The following is an 18,925-nucleotide window of genomic DNA, read 5'->3' as shown; positions in this document are numbered from 1 at the left end:
AAGTCGATGAAAGTGGTGGAGAAAAGGATGGCACTGTGGGCCACGGAGGCTGGAGCTGAACCTGACCTTTCCTGGTACACCCTGGGCAGGTCCTCTCCCCAATTGTGCTTGTCTGCCTGCCCCAAATCATGCTCTGTCTGATAATTTTATTTAGTAGTAGAATGGAAACTATAATAAAATTTTGCATATGACCAACACACACACGCGCATGCATGCACACACACATTCCACACTCATATCCTCTCTTAATCTTTGCGTCACTTACTTTACCCTTCACATTTGTGGCCTTGAACTATTACTCACTTAAAAAAAACCCAAAACTTAATTGAGGTATAATCAGCATACCATGAAAGTCACCCATTTTAAATGTACATTTCAACTATTTTTGGTAAGTTTACTGAATGTTGCAACCATCACCAAAATCCAGTTTTAAAACATTTCCTTTATGCCGGTTGGATCCCTTATGCCCATTTGCAATCCATCCCAGCTCCTTCACTTTCCACCAGCCCCAGATAACCACTAATCCACTTTCTGCCTCTCTTTGACAGAAAGTTTGCCCTTTTTAAACAGTTTATATAAATGGAATGATACAAAGTATGGTCTTCTGTGTTTGGCTTCTTTCACTTAGCATAATGTTTATCTGTGTTGTAGCATGTATCAGTACTTTATTCTTTTTCATTGCTGAATGGTATTTTATTGTTTGGATATACCATAGTGTGTTTATCCATTCACTAATTCGTGGACATTTGGATTATTTCCACTTTTTGGCTATTATAAATAATGCTGCTATGAACATGTGCGAGTCTTTGTGTGAAGACTTTGGAGTGAAGTTGTTGTGTCATATAGCAAATCAATGTCTAACTTTTTAAGAAACCACTAAGCTGTTTTTCAAAGGGGCTGCATCACTTTATCTTCCCTGTGACTAACTTCTTGGTCTAAGCCTGTCTCCTCTATAGTCTACAGGCTTCTTGAGGACCACAATCTCGCCCAAAGAACTAACTCTCAGCATAGGTTTGTGGCCATTGGTGATGTAGTAGGCTGAATGATGGCTCCAAAGATATGTCCACATCATAATTCTTGGGACCTGAGAATATTACCTTATATGGCAAAGAATGTGATTAAGGTTTTTGAGAGGAAGAGGTCATCCTGGAATATATGGGTGTGCCCTAAATGCCATCACAAACATCATTATAAGAGGACAAAAGCAGAGGGAGTTGAACACAGACGTACAGAGAAGGCCATGTGAACAGAGAGCAGAGAGCCAATTGGCCACAAGCCAAGGAATGCTGACAGCTACCAGAAGCTGGAAGAGAAACTGATTTTGGACTTCTGGCATCCAGAATTGTGAGAATACATTCCTGTTGTTTAAGCCACCAGGATTGTGGTAATTTGTTACAGCAGCCACAGAAAACTAATACAATTGCTTAAAATGGTGGCTGAATGGAGCAAGAGTAAAAGCTGAAACACAGCATATCTGGAGGTGGTAAACATAGTCCTGGATCCAGGAGACAGAGAAAGGCTTCAGGGTTAGCCTTTTTTATGAATGAAATGCATTCATTTACTCATTCAGTCATTCATTATTTTCAATCACTGAAGTTCTAGTAAGTCTATTTGACTGCTTTTACTGTATTATGGGCATGTTTTCCTTTCCATTTGGAAAGAAATTACATATCTGCCATTACTTGATATATCTTATTTTCTATTGAGTCCAAACCTATGTTACTAACTGTAATCATCAGGGGTGCAAGATTCTGGAACCAGACTCCCTGTGTTCAGATACTGGCTCTGCCACTAACTAGCTTTGTGGCTCTGGGCATGTCACTTAATCTTACTGTGCATTGGTGCCCTCATCTGCATAAGGGTTTTATGAGGATTAAACAGTAATGGTTTAACAACCAACTCTGGGGAAATAAATAGAGTCTCAATTTTAGTGCTTGCCTATTTCTGTGGTATAAATACTCCCTTCATGGGCAATTTTAAGCTATCAATGTAGCTCACTGAGTGCAGAGCTGGGAAAAATGCACAATGGCACACCATTATATAATATTTACTCTGTATAGATCCAATAGATGTGAATAGCCTCAAGAATATAGATAGTAGTAAAATGTAGTACAATAATTAGGAAGAGGTCAGTTTTGAGTATTTGTTACTTAAAAAATAATTTATTTAATTGTATTCATATAACTAAATTTTTAATAATAGCTAAGTTTAACAACTGGCTCATTTGTTTCCTAAAAATTTAACAATTGACTCTTTCTCATGAGTTGGTATAAACTAATTTTAGCTCATGTAAATTAATGTATATAAAGAACATTGAACAAAGCCTTTGCATATAGCAAATGGTATGTAGGTATTAGCTGGTTACTACTGCTACTACTATTATTTTAACAAGTGAGCTGTATAGAGGCTGAAAGTAATTATATTTTCTTATTATCCTGAAAAAGCCCTAGCACTAACCTAGGGCCACCCTGTCTTGTCCTCAGGAAAGATTAATTACTGTTAGAAGAGACTGAAATTTAAGGGCATGGGCACCAAAGAACAGCACTGAATTAGTAGTAAAGTAAAGAGAACACTAGCTTCTTGATCCCTTTATCACAGTGCTTGATGCATTCAGATCATTTTGGGCTTTGGAACCAACTGTTAGGAATAAAGAAAGGACCTAGAGAGAGAAATGAATAGGCAATTTCTAACATTTTTTAAAAAGGGAATTTATTTGTTTTTGAATTGAAACTTGTTGATTGTACATATTTATGGGGCATAGAGTTATATTTCAATACATGTATGCAATGTGTGATGATCAAATCAGGATAATCAGCACATTTATCATCCCAAAACTTTATCATTTATTTATGGTGAGAATATTTGATCTCCTCTCTTCTAGCCATTTGAGAACATACAATAAGTTATTGTTAATCATAGGTGCCTATTTCTACTGTAGATCACTAGAAGTTATTTTTCCTATCTAGCTGAGTTTTGTCTATTAACCAACCTCTCCCTATCCTCCCCCTCGACTTCCCAGCCTCTAGTAACCACAAATCCACTGTCTACTTCTAAAAGTTTGACTTTTTTTAGCTCCTACATATGAGTGGGAACACGTGGTATTTATCTTTCTATGACTAACTCATTTCACTTAACATGTCTTCCAGGCTCATCCACAACATCCAACTTAATATGCACCACTTTGGGGATCTTGGGTAAGAACTATCAGCTACTGAGTGGAATAGTTGAAGGTTGGGACTCTTCATTCTCAGTATACTGTCCTTCCTGGTACACTATGCTTCCTATGGTCTTTAGATGGTGACTTTTTGTTCTGCCACCATTTCATCCCTGATTTAAAGTTGAGTAATATTTAAGGAGCAATGTGGAGATCAAGAATCATTAAGTCAAGAGCATGTCTGGGGTGGCAGCCCCCACCACCTAGCAGAAGGCAGGGGCACACTAAAACACCACTTCTGCATGGGTAGTCCACCACAGCCACCACCACAACCACTGCTACTACAAGGGCAGCTTGCTACCACAGTAGCAGCCACAGCCACTGTGCAGGCAGCCTACTGCCCATCCAACAGCAGTGATCCAAGGAGAGTCACCAGCAGAGACTGGAAAAAGAATAGGACATCTCTATCCTCAAAGCCCACTCCAGAGTAACAGAAGAAGCAACTGATCTACCAGATGACCATCAACATAGAGATACTAGAAATATGAAAAATGAAGAAAATATGACACCACAAAAGGAACACAGTAATTCTCAAGTACCAAACCCTAGAGAGCAGGTAACACTTGAAATGACTGAAAAGGAATCCTGAGCAACAATCTTAAGGAAACTCAATAAGATATGAGAAGACTGAGTTAGAAAATATAATGCAATGAGAAAAAACACCCAGGATTTGAAGGAAAAAATTTGCAAAGAGATTAATACATTAAAAAAAGAAGGTAGCAGAACTCCTGGAACTGAAGGACTCGTTCAATGAAATAAAAAACACAACCCAGAGCTTAAGCAGCAGGCTAGAGAAAGCAGAAGAAAGAATTTCTGATCTTGAAGACAAAAAACTGTCAGTCAAGAATACTATACCCAGCAAGGCTATCCTTCAGAAATGAGGGAGAAATAGTGTATTTTATAGGCAAACAAAAACTGCGGGAGTTCACCACCACACAACCAGCCATGCAAGAAATCCTCAAGGGAGTCCTGCATCTGGAATCTGAAAAACAATAATCATTACTATGAATACACAAGAAACAACAAAACCCACTGGTAGAACAAAAATGCAAGTGAGAAAGAGAAAGAAACTAAATCTTATCACCTCAAAAAAAAAAAAAAATCAAAGACAAACAATAAAAGGGGAAGAAACGAACAAAATATGTTTAAAACATCCAAACAAAATTCAGTAAAATGCCAGAAGTAAGAGAATACCTTTCATGAGAACCTAAATGTAAATGGATTAAACTCCACACTCAAAAGACACAGACTGACTGATTGGGTTAAAAAGCCTACCCAACTATATGCTATCTTCAAGAGACTCACCTCACCTGGAAAGACACACACAGACTAATAGCAAAGGGATGGAAAAAGATAAACCATGCTAATGGAAATAAAAAAAGAGCAGGAGTAGCTATCATATTGGATAAAATGGGTTTTAAAGCAAAAACCATAAAAAGAGACAAAGAAAGCCATTATATAATAATAAAGGGATCTATTCAGCAAGATGACATAACAATCATAAATATATATGCATCCAACACTGAAGCACCAAGATAAATAAAGCAAACACTATTAGGCCTAAAGAAGGAGATAGATCCCAATACAATAATAGTAGGGGACCTAAACACCCCCACCCTCAGCACTGGACAGATCATCTAAGCAACAAATCCACAGAGAAACACAGGATTTAAACTGCAGTTAGACCAACTGGATCTGGCAGATATCTAAAGAACATTTCGTCCAACAACTACAAAATATACATTCTTCTCATCAGCACATGGAACATTCTCCAGGATAGATCACATGTTAAGTCACAAAGCAAGTCTTAACCAATTTTTAAAAACTGAAATCATTTCAAGTATCTTTTCAGACCACAATGGTTTAAAATTAGAAATCATTAACAAGCAAAACTCTGAAAACTATAAAAATACGTGGAAATTAAACAACATGCTCCAGAATGACCTATGGGTCTGAGAAGAAATTAAATAGGATATCAAAAAGTTTCTTGAAACTAATGAAAATAAAGACACATCATACAAAAACCCATGGGATACTGCAAAAGCAGTACTAAGAAGGAAGTTTATTGTGATTAATGCTTACAGCAAAAGAATAGAAAGATTTCAAATAAACAACACTGCACCTCAAAGAACTAGAAAAACAAGAACAATCCAATCCCCAAATTAGTATATGGAAAGACATAATTAAGATAAGAGCAGAACTAAATGAAATAGCAACCCCCCAAATGGTACAAAAGATCAATGAAACAAAAAGTTGGTTTTTTGAAGTGATAAACAAAACAGACAAGCCATTAGCTAGGCTAATTAAAAAAAGAAGAGAGAAGACCCAAATAACAAAAATCAGAAATGAAAAAGGAAACCTTACAACCAATACCACAGAAATACAAAGAATCATTAGAGACTATTATAAACAACTATATGCCAACAAATTCGAAAACGTGGAGGAAATGGATAAATTTCTGGACACACACAAACTACCAAGACTGAACCAAGAAGAAATAGAAAACCTGAACAGATTAATAACAAGCAATGAGATTGAAGCAGTAATCAGCAGTTTCCCAACAAAGAAAAGCCCAGGACCAGATGGTTTTACTGTTGAATTCTACCAAACCCAGAAAAAGGAATTAATATCAATTTTATTCAAACTATTCCAGAAAATCGACAGAGAGGCCATTCTCCCAAACTCATTCTGTGAGGACAGCATCATTCCGACATCAAAACTGGAGAAAGGCACAACAACAACAAAAGAAACCTACAGGCCAATATCTCTGATGAATATAGATGTAAAAATCCTCAACAAAAATTGCCAATGAGAATATAGCAACATGTCAAAAAAATTATACACCATGATCAAGTGGGATTCATCCCAGGGATGCAAGGATGGTTCAACATACACAAGTCAATAAATGTGATACACCACATCAACAAAATCAAGGACAAAAACCATATGATTATCTCGATAGACACAGAAAAATCGTTTGACAAAATTCAACATCCCTTCATGATAAAGACTCTCAACAAATTAGGTGTAGAAGGAAAGTATCTCAACACAATAAAAGCCTTATGTGACAAACCCACCACCAATATCATCCTGAATGGGGAAAAGATAAAAGCTTTTCCCATAAGAACAGGAATAAAACAAAGATGCCCACTCTCACCACTCCTATTTAACATAGTACTAGAAGTACTAGCCCGAGCAATCAGGCAACAGAAAGAAATAAAAAGGACACCCAGATTGGAAAAGATGAAGTCAAACTGTCCCTGTTTGAATGACATGATCCTGTGTATAGAAAAATCTAAAACTCTACCAAAGAACTCTTAGAGCTGATAAACAATTTCAGTAAAGTTTCAGAATACAAAATCAACATGCAAAAGTCAGGAGCATTTCTATACTCCAATAACACTCCAGCAGAAAAAGTAATCAAGAAAGCAAGCCCATTTACAAAAGTTGCCAAACAAACAAACAAAAAACAAAAACAAAAACAAAAAAACCTAGCAATCAATTTAACCAAGGAGGTGAAAGATCTCTACAATGAGAACTGCAAAGCTGCTGAAAGTAACTAAAGAGAATTCAAAACAATGGAAAGACATTCCATGCTCTTGGATTGGAAGAATTAACATTGTGAAAATGTCCATACTACCCAAAGTGATCTACAAGTTCAATGCAATCCCCATCAAATATCAAAGGCAAAATTTACAGAAATAGAAAAAAATAATCCTAACATTTATATGAAACAAGAAAAGACCTCAATTAGCAAAAGAAACCCTGAGCAAAAAAAATAAAGCCAGAGGCATTACACTACCAGGCTTCAAATTATACTACAAATCTACAGTAACCAAAACAGCATGGTGCTGGCATAAAAACAGACACTTGGACCAATGGAACAGAATAGAGAATCCAGAAATCTCCCTACATACTTACAGCCAACTAGTATTTGAAAAGGGCAACAGGAGCACACATTGGGGAAAGAACTGCCTGCTCAATAAGTGGTGCTGGGAAAACTGGACATCCATATGTGGAAAAATGAAACTAGACCTGTACTTCTCACCATATGACAAAATAAACTCAAAATGGATTGAAGACTTATATATAAGACCCCAAATTATAATACTACTAAAGAGAAACCTAGGGGAAACACTTCATGAGGTAGGACTAGGCAAAGTCTTTATGAATAAGACCGCAAAAGCAAAGGCAACAAAAGAAAAAATAAACAAATGGGACTATATCAAACTAAAAAACTCTGCACAGCAAAAGAAACAATAGAGCAAAAAGACAACCTATGGAATGTGAGAAAATATTTGCAAACTATGCATCTGACAAGGTATTAATATCTAGATTATATAAGTAACTCAATAGTAAAAAAGCAAGTAACTCAATTAAAAAATGGGCAAAGGAGCTAAACAGGCATTTCAAATGGCCAACAGACACATGAAAAAATGCTCAACATCACTAAACATCAGGGTAATGCAAATTAAAACCACACTGAGATATCATCTCACACCAGTTAGACTGGCCATTATCAAAAAGAGAATAACAAATGCTGGTGAGGATGTGGAGAAAGGGAAACCCTTGTACACCGTTGGTGGGACTGTAAATTTGTGCAGCCATTGTGGAAAATGGTATGGGGCTTCCTCAAACAATTACAGATAGATCTGCGACATGACCCAGCTATTCCACTGCTGTATATATACCCAGAGGAATGGAAATCATCATGTCAAAGGGTTACCTGCACTCTCGTGTTTACTACAGCTCTATTTACAATAGCCAAGAGTTAGAACCAACCTAAATATCCATCAATAGATGACCAGATAAGTAAAATGTGGTATATATACACAATGGAATACTACTCTGCCACAAAAAAGAATGAAATCCTGCCATTTTCAGCAACATGGATGAACTTACACAAAATTATGTTACGTGAAGTAAGCCAGGCACAGAAAGAGAAATACTGCATGCTCTCACTCATAAGTGGGAGTTGAAAAAATAAACTAATAAAAACAGAAAGAATGAAAGATATAATAATCACAATATATAGAACTTTCAAAAGGAGAGAATGGAACTGATGTTACCAGAGGAGGCGAAGGTGGGGGATTAGAGAGAAATTAGTAAACAGCCACGAGAAATGATTATGTTGTGTAATGATAAATATAGGAATACAAAATAAATAGATAGATAGATAGATAGATAAATAAAAGAGTTGATGAAGTCACCATAAACACATGCAAAGGCAGCTGACTCAAAGAAGTGCTTTAGCCAGGTAATTCACATGGACTCCCTAAATGATGGATGTTTCTTAAATACCTTGACAATGAATTCATTATAAGGATTCATTAATCCTTTTGCTTAATTCCATAAATTGTATACTTATATCTAAAGTTTAATAGTACTTAAAATAATTAAAGGGTTTTCTCATGTTCCTATATATGAGTAAAGCTAGAATAATACAGATCAATTTATTTTAGAAATACCTAGGGGAAAATAAGCAATTTACCTAAAACCAAGTAATTTATACTTCAACCTAGAAGTTCTTTGTGTTGTAAGTTACAAGTTTCAGTTGTCTTTGAATGAGCTTCAAACAGACAGTATAACAGTAAAAATTTTGGAGAAAAAAAAGAGTGAACTAAAGACCCGATTTCAGGGACTTCAAACTACTTACGTGGAGGTGTGCTCCCCAAAATGTGCTATGTGGAATTTTATTCCTGGGAAACACTTTAGGGAAAAAGGTCTCTGAGAGGTGCTACTGTAGAGACACCTACCTAACTTAATGTAATTCCTCACTCCTAGACATACTTAACCCCAGAATCCTGTTTTCACAAAACTCCTATTAACTTTTCGAGCCACTAGTGTTCTCCAGGGCACAATTTTGGAATCTCCACACTAGGGTTGTTACTGCTTCTAAATGGTTTTATAATCTTCAGCAAACCCTAGGCCTCAGTTTCTCCTTAGAATTACCCCTCTCACAGAGATACTGTGAATCAAAACTTCCACAGAAAGTGTCTCTAAAACGTTTGGATGCTCCTTTTGTGCTGGGCTAACATTTATCAACGGAAAGCCACTGGACTAGTTCTGTGACTCCATTCTGCTAGGAATCTCAACAATTCACATCCCTGGTCTGTGGAATGAGACCTTGAGCTGGCACACGCGCAAAAGTGTTGGTGGACACCTGGCAAAGCCAGGGAAGCTAGAACTTGCTTCATTTCAATCTGATGGTCTGTTTCAAAGGTCGTTTTTTTCTTCTGAAGGCACAACTGCTGCAGTAATTTCCTTTAGTACATTTTTAGCCACTTACTCTGAGACAAGTTGTCATGGAATAACCTATGTTCACATCATTTCAAGGGTGGCTTGAATGAGGAGCCAGAATGGCTGTAGCCTTGAGGCTCACCTCGGCTCCTTACTCTGAAGCTGCCTCCTCAGTCTGGTTTTGGTTTAGAAAAAGGTGGTATGTAATCTAAATAAACAAGCCAGGGTAGAATATCCGAGTGCCTGAAAAGCGAAGCAGCTTTAAAATTCCAGTAGGATACTTGGGGTTTAGCTCATATGACACAAGGCAAGGACTCATTATTCAATGAGGTGACCAGTGGACAAGATACCCACGGCTGGCTTTGCTTCTAGGCAGAATTTCTTCCTTCCCAAAGCGTGTTATGTTTTAGGCACAGATGCAGACTCTGAGCAAATAGTCATCTTTACAGAGCAGAAAAATAAATCACAGATTCGCTTTTTAGTTTTGGGTGTTTCCTTGAAGTGAGGCAAGACTAATGTGGGCTTTGGGAATATTTGTGTTTGGGGTTTCTGGAGAGTGTCATGTGGCTCCTCATTGATTAAGCTTCCATGGGTGGGGACGAACTTATTTTCTGTCACAAGGCTTAAGATCCCAACTCAGCCACGTTTCTGTGTTTCTGTCTTCTAATAAAGAACAGCAGCTATAAGTTGGAATAACCCAAGATTATCTTTTTGGTTAAAACGGATTGTTCACAGAATTCCAAAACATGTCTTTCCCTTGTGAGTTATAAACTTAAAGCTACAAATGCCTTCTTTCTTAAGCAGGAACTGAGGATCAAAGAATTTGACTGGGATGAAACATAAAGCGAATAAATTTTTGTCCCCTTAATTTCCCTTCTACTTTCTTTCCTAATTTTGTGTTTGCAATATTAACTCAGAAAAAATTCAGTAAACGCACACTGACTTACCTGGTTTGATGGCTAATGATTTTTCCATTCTCAAGGCCTGGGATCTTACAATCAGCTATGAGGCTGAAGTTGAGAGGGTAAAAGACAAGGGAAGAGCTCATTTGGCCACTACCTAAGGAGTGGGAGATATTTTGCATTTTATTTAAACTTCCTCATACATGGACCTAAGTACTTGCTCCCGGGCAGGGCCAGCTTAATGAGTGTGTGAACTTTAGAGGTGCACAGGGCTCTGTGTTAAGAGGTACCCCATGCTTGGATTAATGCTTTATTGTCACCATCTTGAAATCTTAGCACTTTTTGAACAAAGGTGTCCCACATTTTCATTTTGCTCCGGGCCCCTCAAATTATGCAGCTTGTCCTTCTCCTGGATCACAGCTGGCTAGGGTGCTCTACTTTCTTCTCGCACCTCTCTCCCTGCTTTGGCTCCAAAGCCAGCCTCAGGACCATGCTCAATGCTGGACTGTCCACTGTCATGTCCACTGGAGCACAAAGCTGAGTATTTGCCCTGCAGTGAGTCAACTTTCAATGATCTTCCTGTGGAGTTTCTGGATTATTTGTCATCTGAGTAGCTTTTTCTTGCCACACCATGGTTCTCCAGTTGGCTGGAACTTTTAAGAAATGCCCGGTAATTTCAACAGTTGTGCAAGCTGAACATGATTAGGAAGGCAAATCTGTTGCTCAGGAAAAATCCTGTAATGCCAAAGCTTAATAAATATTATTTTTCATATACTCTTATCAACAAAAAACCAGTAAACATGTGCAAAATCAATTTACATTTGGACTTTACATTAGAACTTTTAAAAATCTTACTGAACACCTGAATACTTTGTTTTATGATGTCTGCTTCCTGTATATGGTTTCTTTTTTATGTTGAGCCATATGGAGGACATTTATTCAATGAGCTTATTAAATTTTTATATTTGCACCGCTTGCATAAACTGCCTAGGAATTATTGCGACAAAACTGCTGTCTTTGGATAGTGATTTGTTTTCTTTCCTTTTCTTTCTTTTTTATTGTTTTAGGAAATTCTTTTGAAACGGCAACTTTTTTTTTACCCAATTAAAAAATTTCTCACCTTGCTATTTCCCCTTCTCCTCTGCTACCTTGGTAAAAATGCTTTTAATAAACTGGACTTTATTGTGAAGATTTGTGCCTTCTTGAAGAGTATGAAAAGAAACAGTCCTAATGATTATCACTCCGTCCATATTACTGATAGCATTGCATATTACAACACTCTGACCTCTTTACAGGACACATGAAAGACATTTCTCTCTGCTTTCAATTAGAGCTGGCTTAAGGGCTAGCTCATCTGGGACCACGTGTAGCATATCAAGCTAAAGTTATGCCATGAAGATCACTGAACATGAAATGAGATGGGAAACAAATCTAGTTACCAAAACTCCTTTTGGGAAGAGCACCGTATATGGTTGAAGGAATCCTTTGAAAAGCCACTTGGGGTGGTGGTAAGAATTTCAAGAAACATACTCAAGTAACGATATGGCCCCCAAACCTTTCTCTAAGTAGCTTGGCTAGACTTTACTGGCGAGCTTTTCTTTGCAGAGTGGGGCATAGGCTTCGAGGGCCAGAGAGGAATGGCCTGGGATAGTGGATGAGAAGCTGAACCCTGTCAGCAGTTCTTGTTCATCTTTTTTTCCATGCAATTCTTCTGTCAATAAAGATGGAAGAGATGTTTTAAAGATTATCAGCTCAAAGGGATGCCAAAAAAAGTAGCTTTTTCATAGAACCGCAGTTCTTGATGCAGCCCTGATGGGCTTGTACAGTCCAGCTTTTCCTGACCAACTAGTTTGTTTTTGCGTTCGTGGTCTTTGGAGTTGGGGAGCAGAGCTTAGAGCTCAATGTGTGGCCCACCTCTCACAAGTGTGCACGATTCATGTCGGCCTTAGGTGCTGACCCCACCGCTGCACCCATTTTACTGTCTAATCTTTATTTCCTTTTGCCTTTTTTCCTACTTATTTTAACTTGCCAAATGCTGTACATCTTTCAGACTGCCTTAACTCCTTACTAATTTAACTTTTAAATTCTTGTTTAGAGGTATGTTATGCAGACACTCCCCTCCTCTTCCTCCACCCCCTCCACCTTCTCTTGTATGGTAACTTCATAAGAGTTACAGTAATGATTTTATATCCTATAAAGTAACAATTATTAGCCTTTGTTTTAAGAGCTGGCTTCCATTGTTGTGGTCCTACATAAATTAACAAAGTAACCAAAGAGTATATTTTGGGTGCAGATTCATAATATATGAATTATGAAACCAAAAAGTTCATGGAAAGATCTATATCCTCTTTTTTAAATTAAATTTAATTTTACTTCTCAAAATACATTGTACTGGATTTTCATGCCCCTCTGTATCATCTTTTAATTCTATTTTTCCACGAACTTTTTGAAGTATCAGCGTATGATGGCTGGAGGTGCTTGGTCCTCAGCCAATTTGCCAAATAGTAAAAGGCCATATTGTTATATAAGTAGCAAAGGATGTTAACTGTATGTAGAATCTAAAAGCACAAGAAAACACAAGTGAGTTACACTATACCTAACCAAATAAAGCTCCTATGTGCATTTTTATTAAAAATAATACAATATATAATTAGTATTACTTACAAAATGACTAATAATGAACAACTTATTGGCCTTAAACTCCTATTTGCAAGTGCCTACCAGTCATTTCCCACAAGATGTCGCAAAGGCATTTTAAACTCAGCATCTTCAAGCCGGGTTCAGCATCTCTGGAAACCCTTTCTCCTGCCCCACGCTTGTTCTTCCTTTGTTCCCGGTGCCAATCATTAGCATCACTGTCCAGATTCCTCTCTGTTCTTAACCCCTACATTCAACTGGTCATATAGTCCCCTGATTACATCTGAAATCTCTCTTGAGTCCAAACTCTCCTTTAGGACCCTAAAGCCATTCCAGATCCTATCACCTATCTCTCATACCTGAGGTGTCCTACAGGATGTGTGTGCACTTCATAGTGTACATAAAACCATCTTTTGGCTAACTGAACAAAATATTAGAGCTTCTATTTATATTCTTATCTCTACCTTTTAACATTTCTGGCTTTCATAATACATATATCAGTAGTTATCCATGTAAATAAACACTAGTCATTATAGGACTATGTGCTCAAAAATTTCTAATGGAGGTGCAATTAAAATGGTTTAGAGATGACCAACCTAGACTATTGCAGTTTGTCACTCTGCTTTCTGTCTAACTTCCCCACCACTCTATTGGCCATTCATTAGAAAACAAAGTGCTTAGAATAAAGTGAGCACTATGTAAGTGTTAGCTACGATTATTATCCTATCACCAAACAACTTTCTGCCACCCATCTGAGATCCTCATTATCACACCTCTGGACTTTTACTTAAAAGGTTTAGATAAATGAGTTGGTTCTCTTATTGGGGGCCCTATGTTGGTTTCCTGGCTCCTGGCCTGCTTTACCAAGTCCGTTTGACCACAGGATGAGACTCTGGGTACCAGCCAGTTAGACGAGAAGGTTCGCTGTGGCCTAGTACTGCAACAAAAGATGCATTCAGTCTGCTAAAGCCTCTCCCTTCATCACTTTCCATCAACATGTCACCTTCTACACCACACAACTGATCATGACACACCCTTGCAGACGACAACCATAGACATTAGATTATTTATAAAACAAAGTCTACATTCCCTTGGGAGAATGAGGAGACTAGCATATGTTGGAAAGCTGCTCTCTAGGATTTGCAGAATTTTATGTTTTAGTAAATCTGCTGGGCAAAAGGAAGGAGGGAGAGCCACGCTGAGTTAATACTTTGGAGTCAAATGACATGGATTCAAATCCTGTCCCTATGATGTGTGATCTTGGGTAAATTACTTACTATCTTCAAGCCTCAGTTTCCCGATTTGTAAGAGGGCACAATAATACTCGCCTCATAGGATTGTAAGATAACATATATAATGTACTTGGGAACCAATAGGTTTTCTGTTTTTTTCTTGGTTGATAGCCAGTACAGGGATCCAAACCCTTGACCTTGGTGTTATAACACTGTGCTCTAACCAACTGATCTAAGTGTCCAGTCCAAGGAAACTAATAGGTTTTTTAATAAATGGTAGCACTTTTCATTTGTGACACTTTGACACCTTTAGAAAGTCTTAGGAAGTCTTCCACTAAAGGGATAGTGAACATATTCTACTTTAGAGAAGACTTCTTGAAAGCAATGACAGCTAAGCTGAGACCTGACGTGAGCAGCGTATTGCAGGCAGTGACAACAGAGTATAGTGTGGTAGGGCTGGAGTACAGTCAGAGAGCAGGAGACAGCAATGAGGCTGGAGAGCCAGGGCAGCACCAGAGAATGGACTCTCTTATCTTTTCATGGTACTGCAAAGTATTAACTACCACTAAATTGCAGCCAATTTTGTTTCCATAATATAGCACATGAAAAGACCACTCCACACAACACTCAGAAAACTAAAGCAGCACCTTTATTTTATACATACAAACAGTATAAAATGTTTATTATGTAAGAGCTGTGTTTTGTTTACAATATATTATATTGCTTCAAGCCAATGCAAAAAGTTCATACATTATATTCCCTATTTCATTGTGTTTACAATATATTATATTGTTTAAATGTCACTACCACAGTGTAATTTTTCTTTTCCCCCAATACTGAGTTCTCTGGAATAATGGCAAGGTCAAAATATACTGTATTCAGAGTTCAAAAATCAGGGCAATTTGAAATGTGACAAACTTTTAAATATATGACAATAAAATTTGAAATGCTGTAACTTCAACACTCTTTATTGCTTCATTCAAACCCTTGTGATTTATGCATTTTTTGCCCAATTTAACTTCTCTAATGTTCCCCAGCCCCTTGACACCATGAATGCATTGTACTTTTGAAAATATCTGCCAACTACACACTGAAAAGACAAAATTTTAACCTGATCAACTGACATAATATAAAATCTGTACCAAAGCACTGAAACAAGAAAATCTATACCGTCATGCTACAGACGTACTTAGAAAACTTAAAAGGCAGAGTAAATATCAGCTCAGTGATTTATAATGAAGCTAATAAAATTCAGACCAGTATTCTTAAGTGTAATGAACATTATTTGAACATTCAACACATGAAAGGTTAACAAAGGCTATGAACTTGGTGTAACTTAAAACGTTTCAGATGTCGGAGTTCACCAGATGTAATTGGATTCAGGTGGATCCTGCCGCTCCTCGGCCTTTTTAAGTGAAGGCGTGTGCTGCCCGAGTCGGGCGCCTGCTGGCCTCAGGGCATGCATGAGGCTGGCTCCGTACCCTGCAAAATTATTCACAGCTTAAAAGGAAAGAAAGTACAAAAACAGGCTCTTCAGATTCATTATTCACCATTCAAATGAAATCCATTTTGCCTTTTTAACCCAGAGTGAAAGACCACAGAGACCACAAAAATCTACCTGAATGAAGAGATGGTACAGGTTCAAGATCTCCGTTAAAAGAAACCCATTGTACTAATACCATCGAATCTGGCACTGGATTTCTCACTCACTGTATGGTTTAGCCATGCAGACAGAAACTCCTGATGCAGAGTTTGGATGAATGGGATTGCGTGAAAGGATATTCTCCACCCAAGGGCTGGTAAGAGTCTAGCGCTGAGGCTTTGAATGCTTCTGCAGAGGACCTGGTCCTTGATCCTTTTCACTGCATTGCAAAACCAGCCTAGCTTATGTTGATCCAGTTCAATGTAACAACCCCCACGCTTCATAAAGATCACATGATTGGGTGTGGCTATTGCACTTACACAAAACAGGAATTTTGTAAGAATTAAGGACTTCCATTATATGTGTTAGAGAAAGGGTTATGATTTGAACTGACTCCCTATCAATGGGGATTTGTGAGTTTGGTTCAAGGTGGGGATCTGTTCAAGGTGGATATATAATGTGAAAACTAAAACATGCACAAAAATTAGAAATTAAAAAGATTGCAATAAATACAAATACTTATATATTAAATATGTTTTTATATATTAATATAAATATAGTAATATAAAATGTAAAAAATATTTTTAAACTAATATTTTCCCTCAGCACCCCAACCGATAATTTCCACACTCATTGGGTTGCATGTAAGTAGAATGTAGCACTGAGTTATACAACTTGAGACCTCTTTTCCTCCTACTTGTGAACTTCAAAAGGTGCTTAGGGCACTGACTCATTTCTGATGTCCTAAAACTGATCCAAGGCAGCAATTATATTGAACAAATCTGCCTCCATCTTCTTGTGCATCAGAATCAAGTTTGATATTCATTCATTCCTTGTGGTCTTTAAATGCAAACATGCTGTTAACTACTGAGAGAACAGAATATTTTGTTCCTGAATGTGTTTCTTTGAGTTGTCAGTATGTAGGCTAGTCGCTCATGGAATGATCAAAACACGAGCCAACAATGAGCTGGTATAAAGCTACAAAACTACGCCAGTTGTTGAGTAAGGCAAGTCATAGCTAAAGCCAAAATTTTCATTATTTTAGTTATACTGAGTTTCCATTTGTATCGTCAGGGCTAGGGCTCAGACCCTTCAAATCCATTGTACAGACTGGGTCACAGACCCCTCACATGCCAGGCTGGGTCACTAGACCCTTCACATTCCAGGCTGGGTCACCAAACCCCTCACACGCAGGCTGGGTCACCAGACCCCTCACATGCCAGGCTGGGTCGCCAGACTTCTCACACGCAGGTCCATGCCAAGTAATTGGGAAAGGTCCTGGGAGCTGTTGGCAGATGACACGAACTCAGTCCGCAGAAGCAGCAGCAGCAGCAGCAGTAGCAGCAGCAGCAGTGGAGGCGGCCTCTCGGAGGGTCCCAGGGACACTGGCAGCAACACCTTGCAGCAGCAGTAGCGGCCTCCCCGTGGCCCCCTGGGGGCACCCTGGAGGCAGGAGGGCCCTGTGGATCAGAGCCACTTGTCCTTTATACTTAAGTCCATAACCCAAGACACCTGGGTGCACATGCTCAATTACGTTAGCAAATAGCCAAGGAACACCTGGGCACATGTGCATATTTACATCAAACGCTCAGCAAGATTCTAAACATCTGAGGGGCCCTGACCATTTTCTTATATTTTCCCAACAGCTAGAGTAAATCCCTACCCTGCTGCTCGCCCTGCCACTCATGAAGCCTAACCCTCCCTGCTGGGTGCCCAGGACCTTCTGACGTGTTGCCCCGCTGGGAGTGTTGGCAGAACTCTGTGCTTCAGAGCTTCCTTTCTACCTCCTGCTAGTCGAAATAAACCTCATTCTTTTAGCTAATGTACAAAATGGCTGGGTGGCCTGTCCAGGAGAACACGTTTGCATTTTGATCAAGCACTGGGGCATCTTTCTGGCATGCAATGCCTTGATCTGAACGCGGTACTCTGATGACAGCAGCTCTCGGCAGCATGGCCTGCAAGTGGGGGTGCTATTGGGAGGCTGGCAGACCAGTCAGATGTGCTCGTCTCTGCAAGATGGCCCCTTAATTTGCTTTCTTTTTGGAAGAGGGACCAGGTGTATCAGAGGGAACAGTGCTCCAATCTTATCACTCTTGGTGATCACCAGGCCCAGGTATGAGTCACAGAAGACCTTTGTGATTGAGTTCTATGATGCATGGTCTGATCTCAGGTCATCCCTAGCTCCTGGGACTTCTGGAAAATTACTTTGATTCTGGGATAAGCCTTGGAGTTTGTATGCAATTGAGGGTGGTATCAAGGGTTTGGTTCACTCTTTTCCAAAATGGTTCCAGAAACGGTTAGTCTCCTATAGATCTTTCAGTCCAAAGAAGGTTTCTCTATAAGTAGTCCTAGAAGGGATGCCATTCAACCATTGCCACTGTGTGAAGAGCTATTTTCCAGATCAGCTGCACTTTGTATTGAACTGTGCCCATGTGAAGTCAATTCAATCAACCATCTACTCAATTCAGTGGGTGAAAAAAAATCAATCAATGGCTTAGTGTAGCCTACCGTAAAATAAACAAATATGTACACCCACATATAAATGTATTATATATACATCAGAATAATATAATACGAAAACTGTAAAACATGCACAGAAACTAGAAATTAAGATTGCAATAAATATAAATATATATTAAGTATATATTTATATATAAATATAAATAACATAATGTAAAATGTAAAAAATATTTTAAAACTAATGTTTTCCCTAAGCACCCCAAATAATAATTTCCACACTCACTGGGTTGCATGCATCACCTTTTGGAGACTTCCAATCTAGAAAAATATGGGATCTGTAAGATTTTTTCAATTTGTATCTATTATTTTGGAGACATGATATGATAGACAAAATCTGGACTTTTGTTACTGAAGAGTGTTGTATGACCGAAGCCTTCCTTTCCTCAAAGTAGAGTAGACAGTGGGCCCATGCTTAGGAGACTGAGTTCTAGCTTCCATACATACTAAAACTGTGTTATTTTGTTCACTTGCTAACCTGTACTCCACAAGGCAGGGCCTTTCCATCTGTTTGCTGGTGTGTGCTCAATGCTTGGATTCA

At 38.4% G+C, this 18,925-nt stretch overlaps 1 protein-coding gene across 1 annotated transcript in view; it reads right to left on the bottom strand.

Annotated features, from left to right (window-relative positions):
• Positions 1 to 15,585: 15,585 nt before the first annotated feature.
• Positions 15,586 to 18,925, bottom strand: part of WIF1 (WNT inhibitory factor 1) — a 69,372-nt gene continuing 66,032 nt past the window's right edge. The window contains exon 10 of the mRNA XM_063076189.1: positions 15,586 to 15,707. Coding sequence (XP_062932259.1) covers positions 15,586 to 15,707 — 122 coding nt within the window. The remainder of the gene's footprint in view (positions 15,708 to 18,925) is intronic.

The sequence above is a fragment of the Cynocephalus volans genome, chromosome 12 (assembly GCF_027409185.1).
Source record: "Cynocephalus volans isolate mCynVol1 chromosome 12, mCynVol1.pri, whole genome shotgun sequence".
NCBI classification, from domain to species: domain Eukaryota; kingdom Metazoa; phylum Chordata; class Mammalia; order Dermoptera; family Cynocephalidae; genus Cynocephalus; species Cynocephalus volans.
This window is presented reverse-complemented; position numbering and strand designations above follow the sequence as displayed.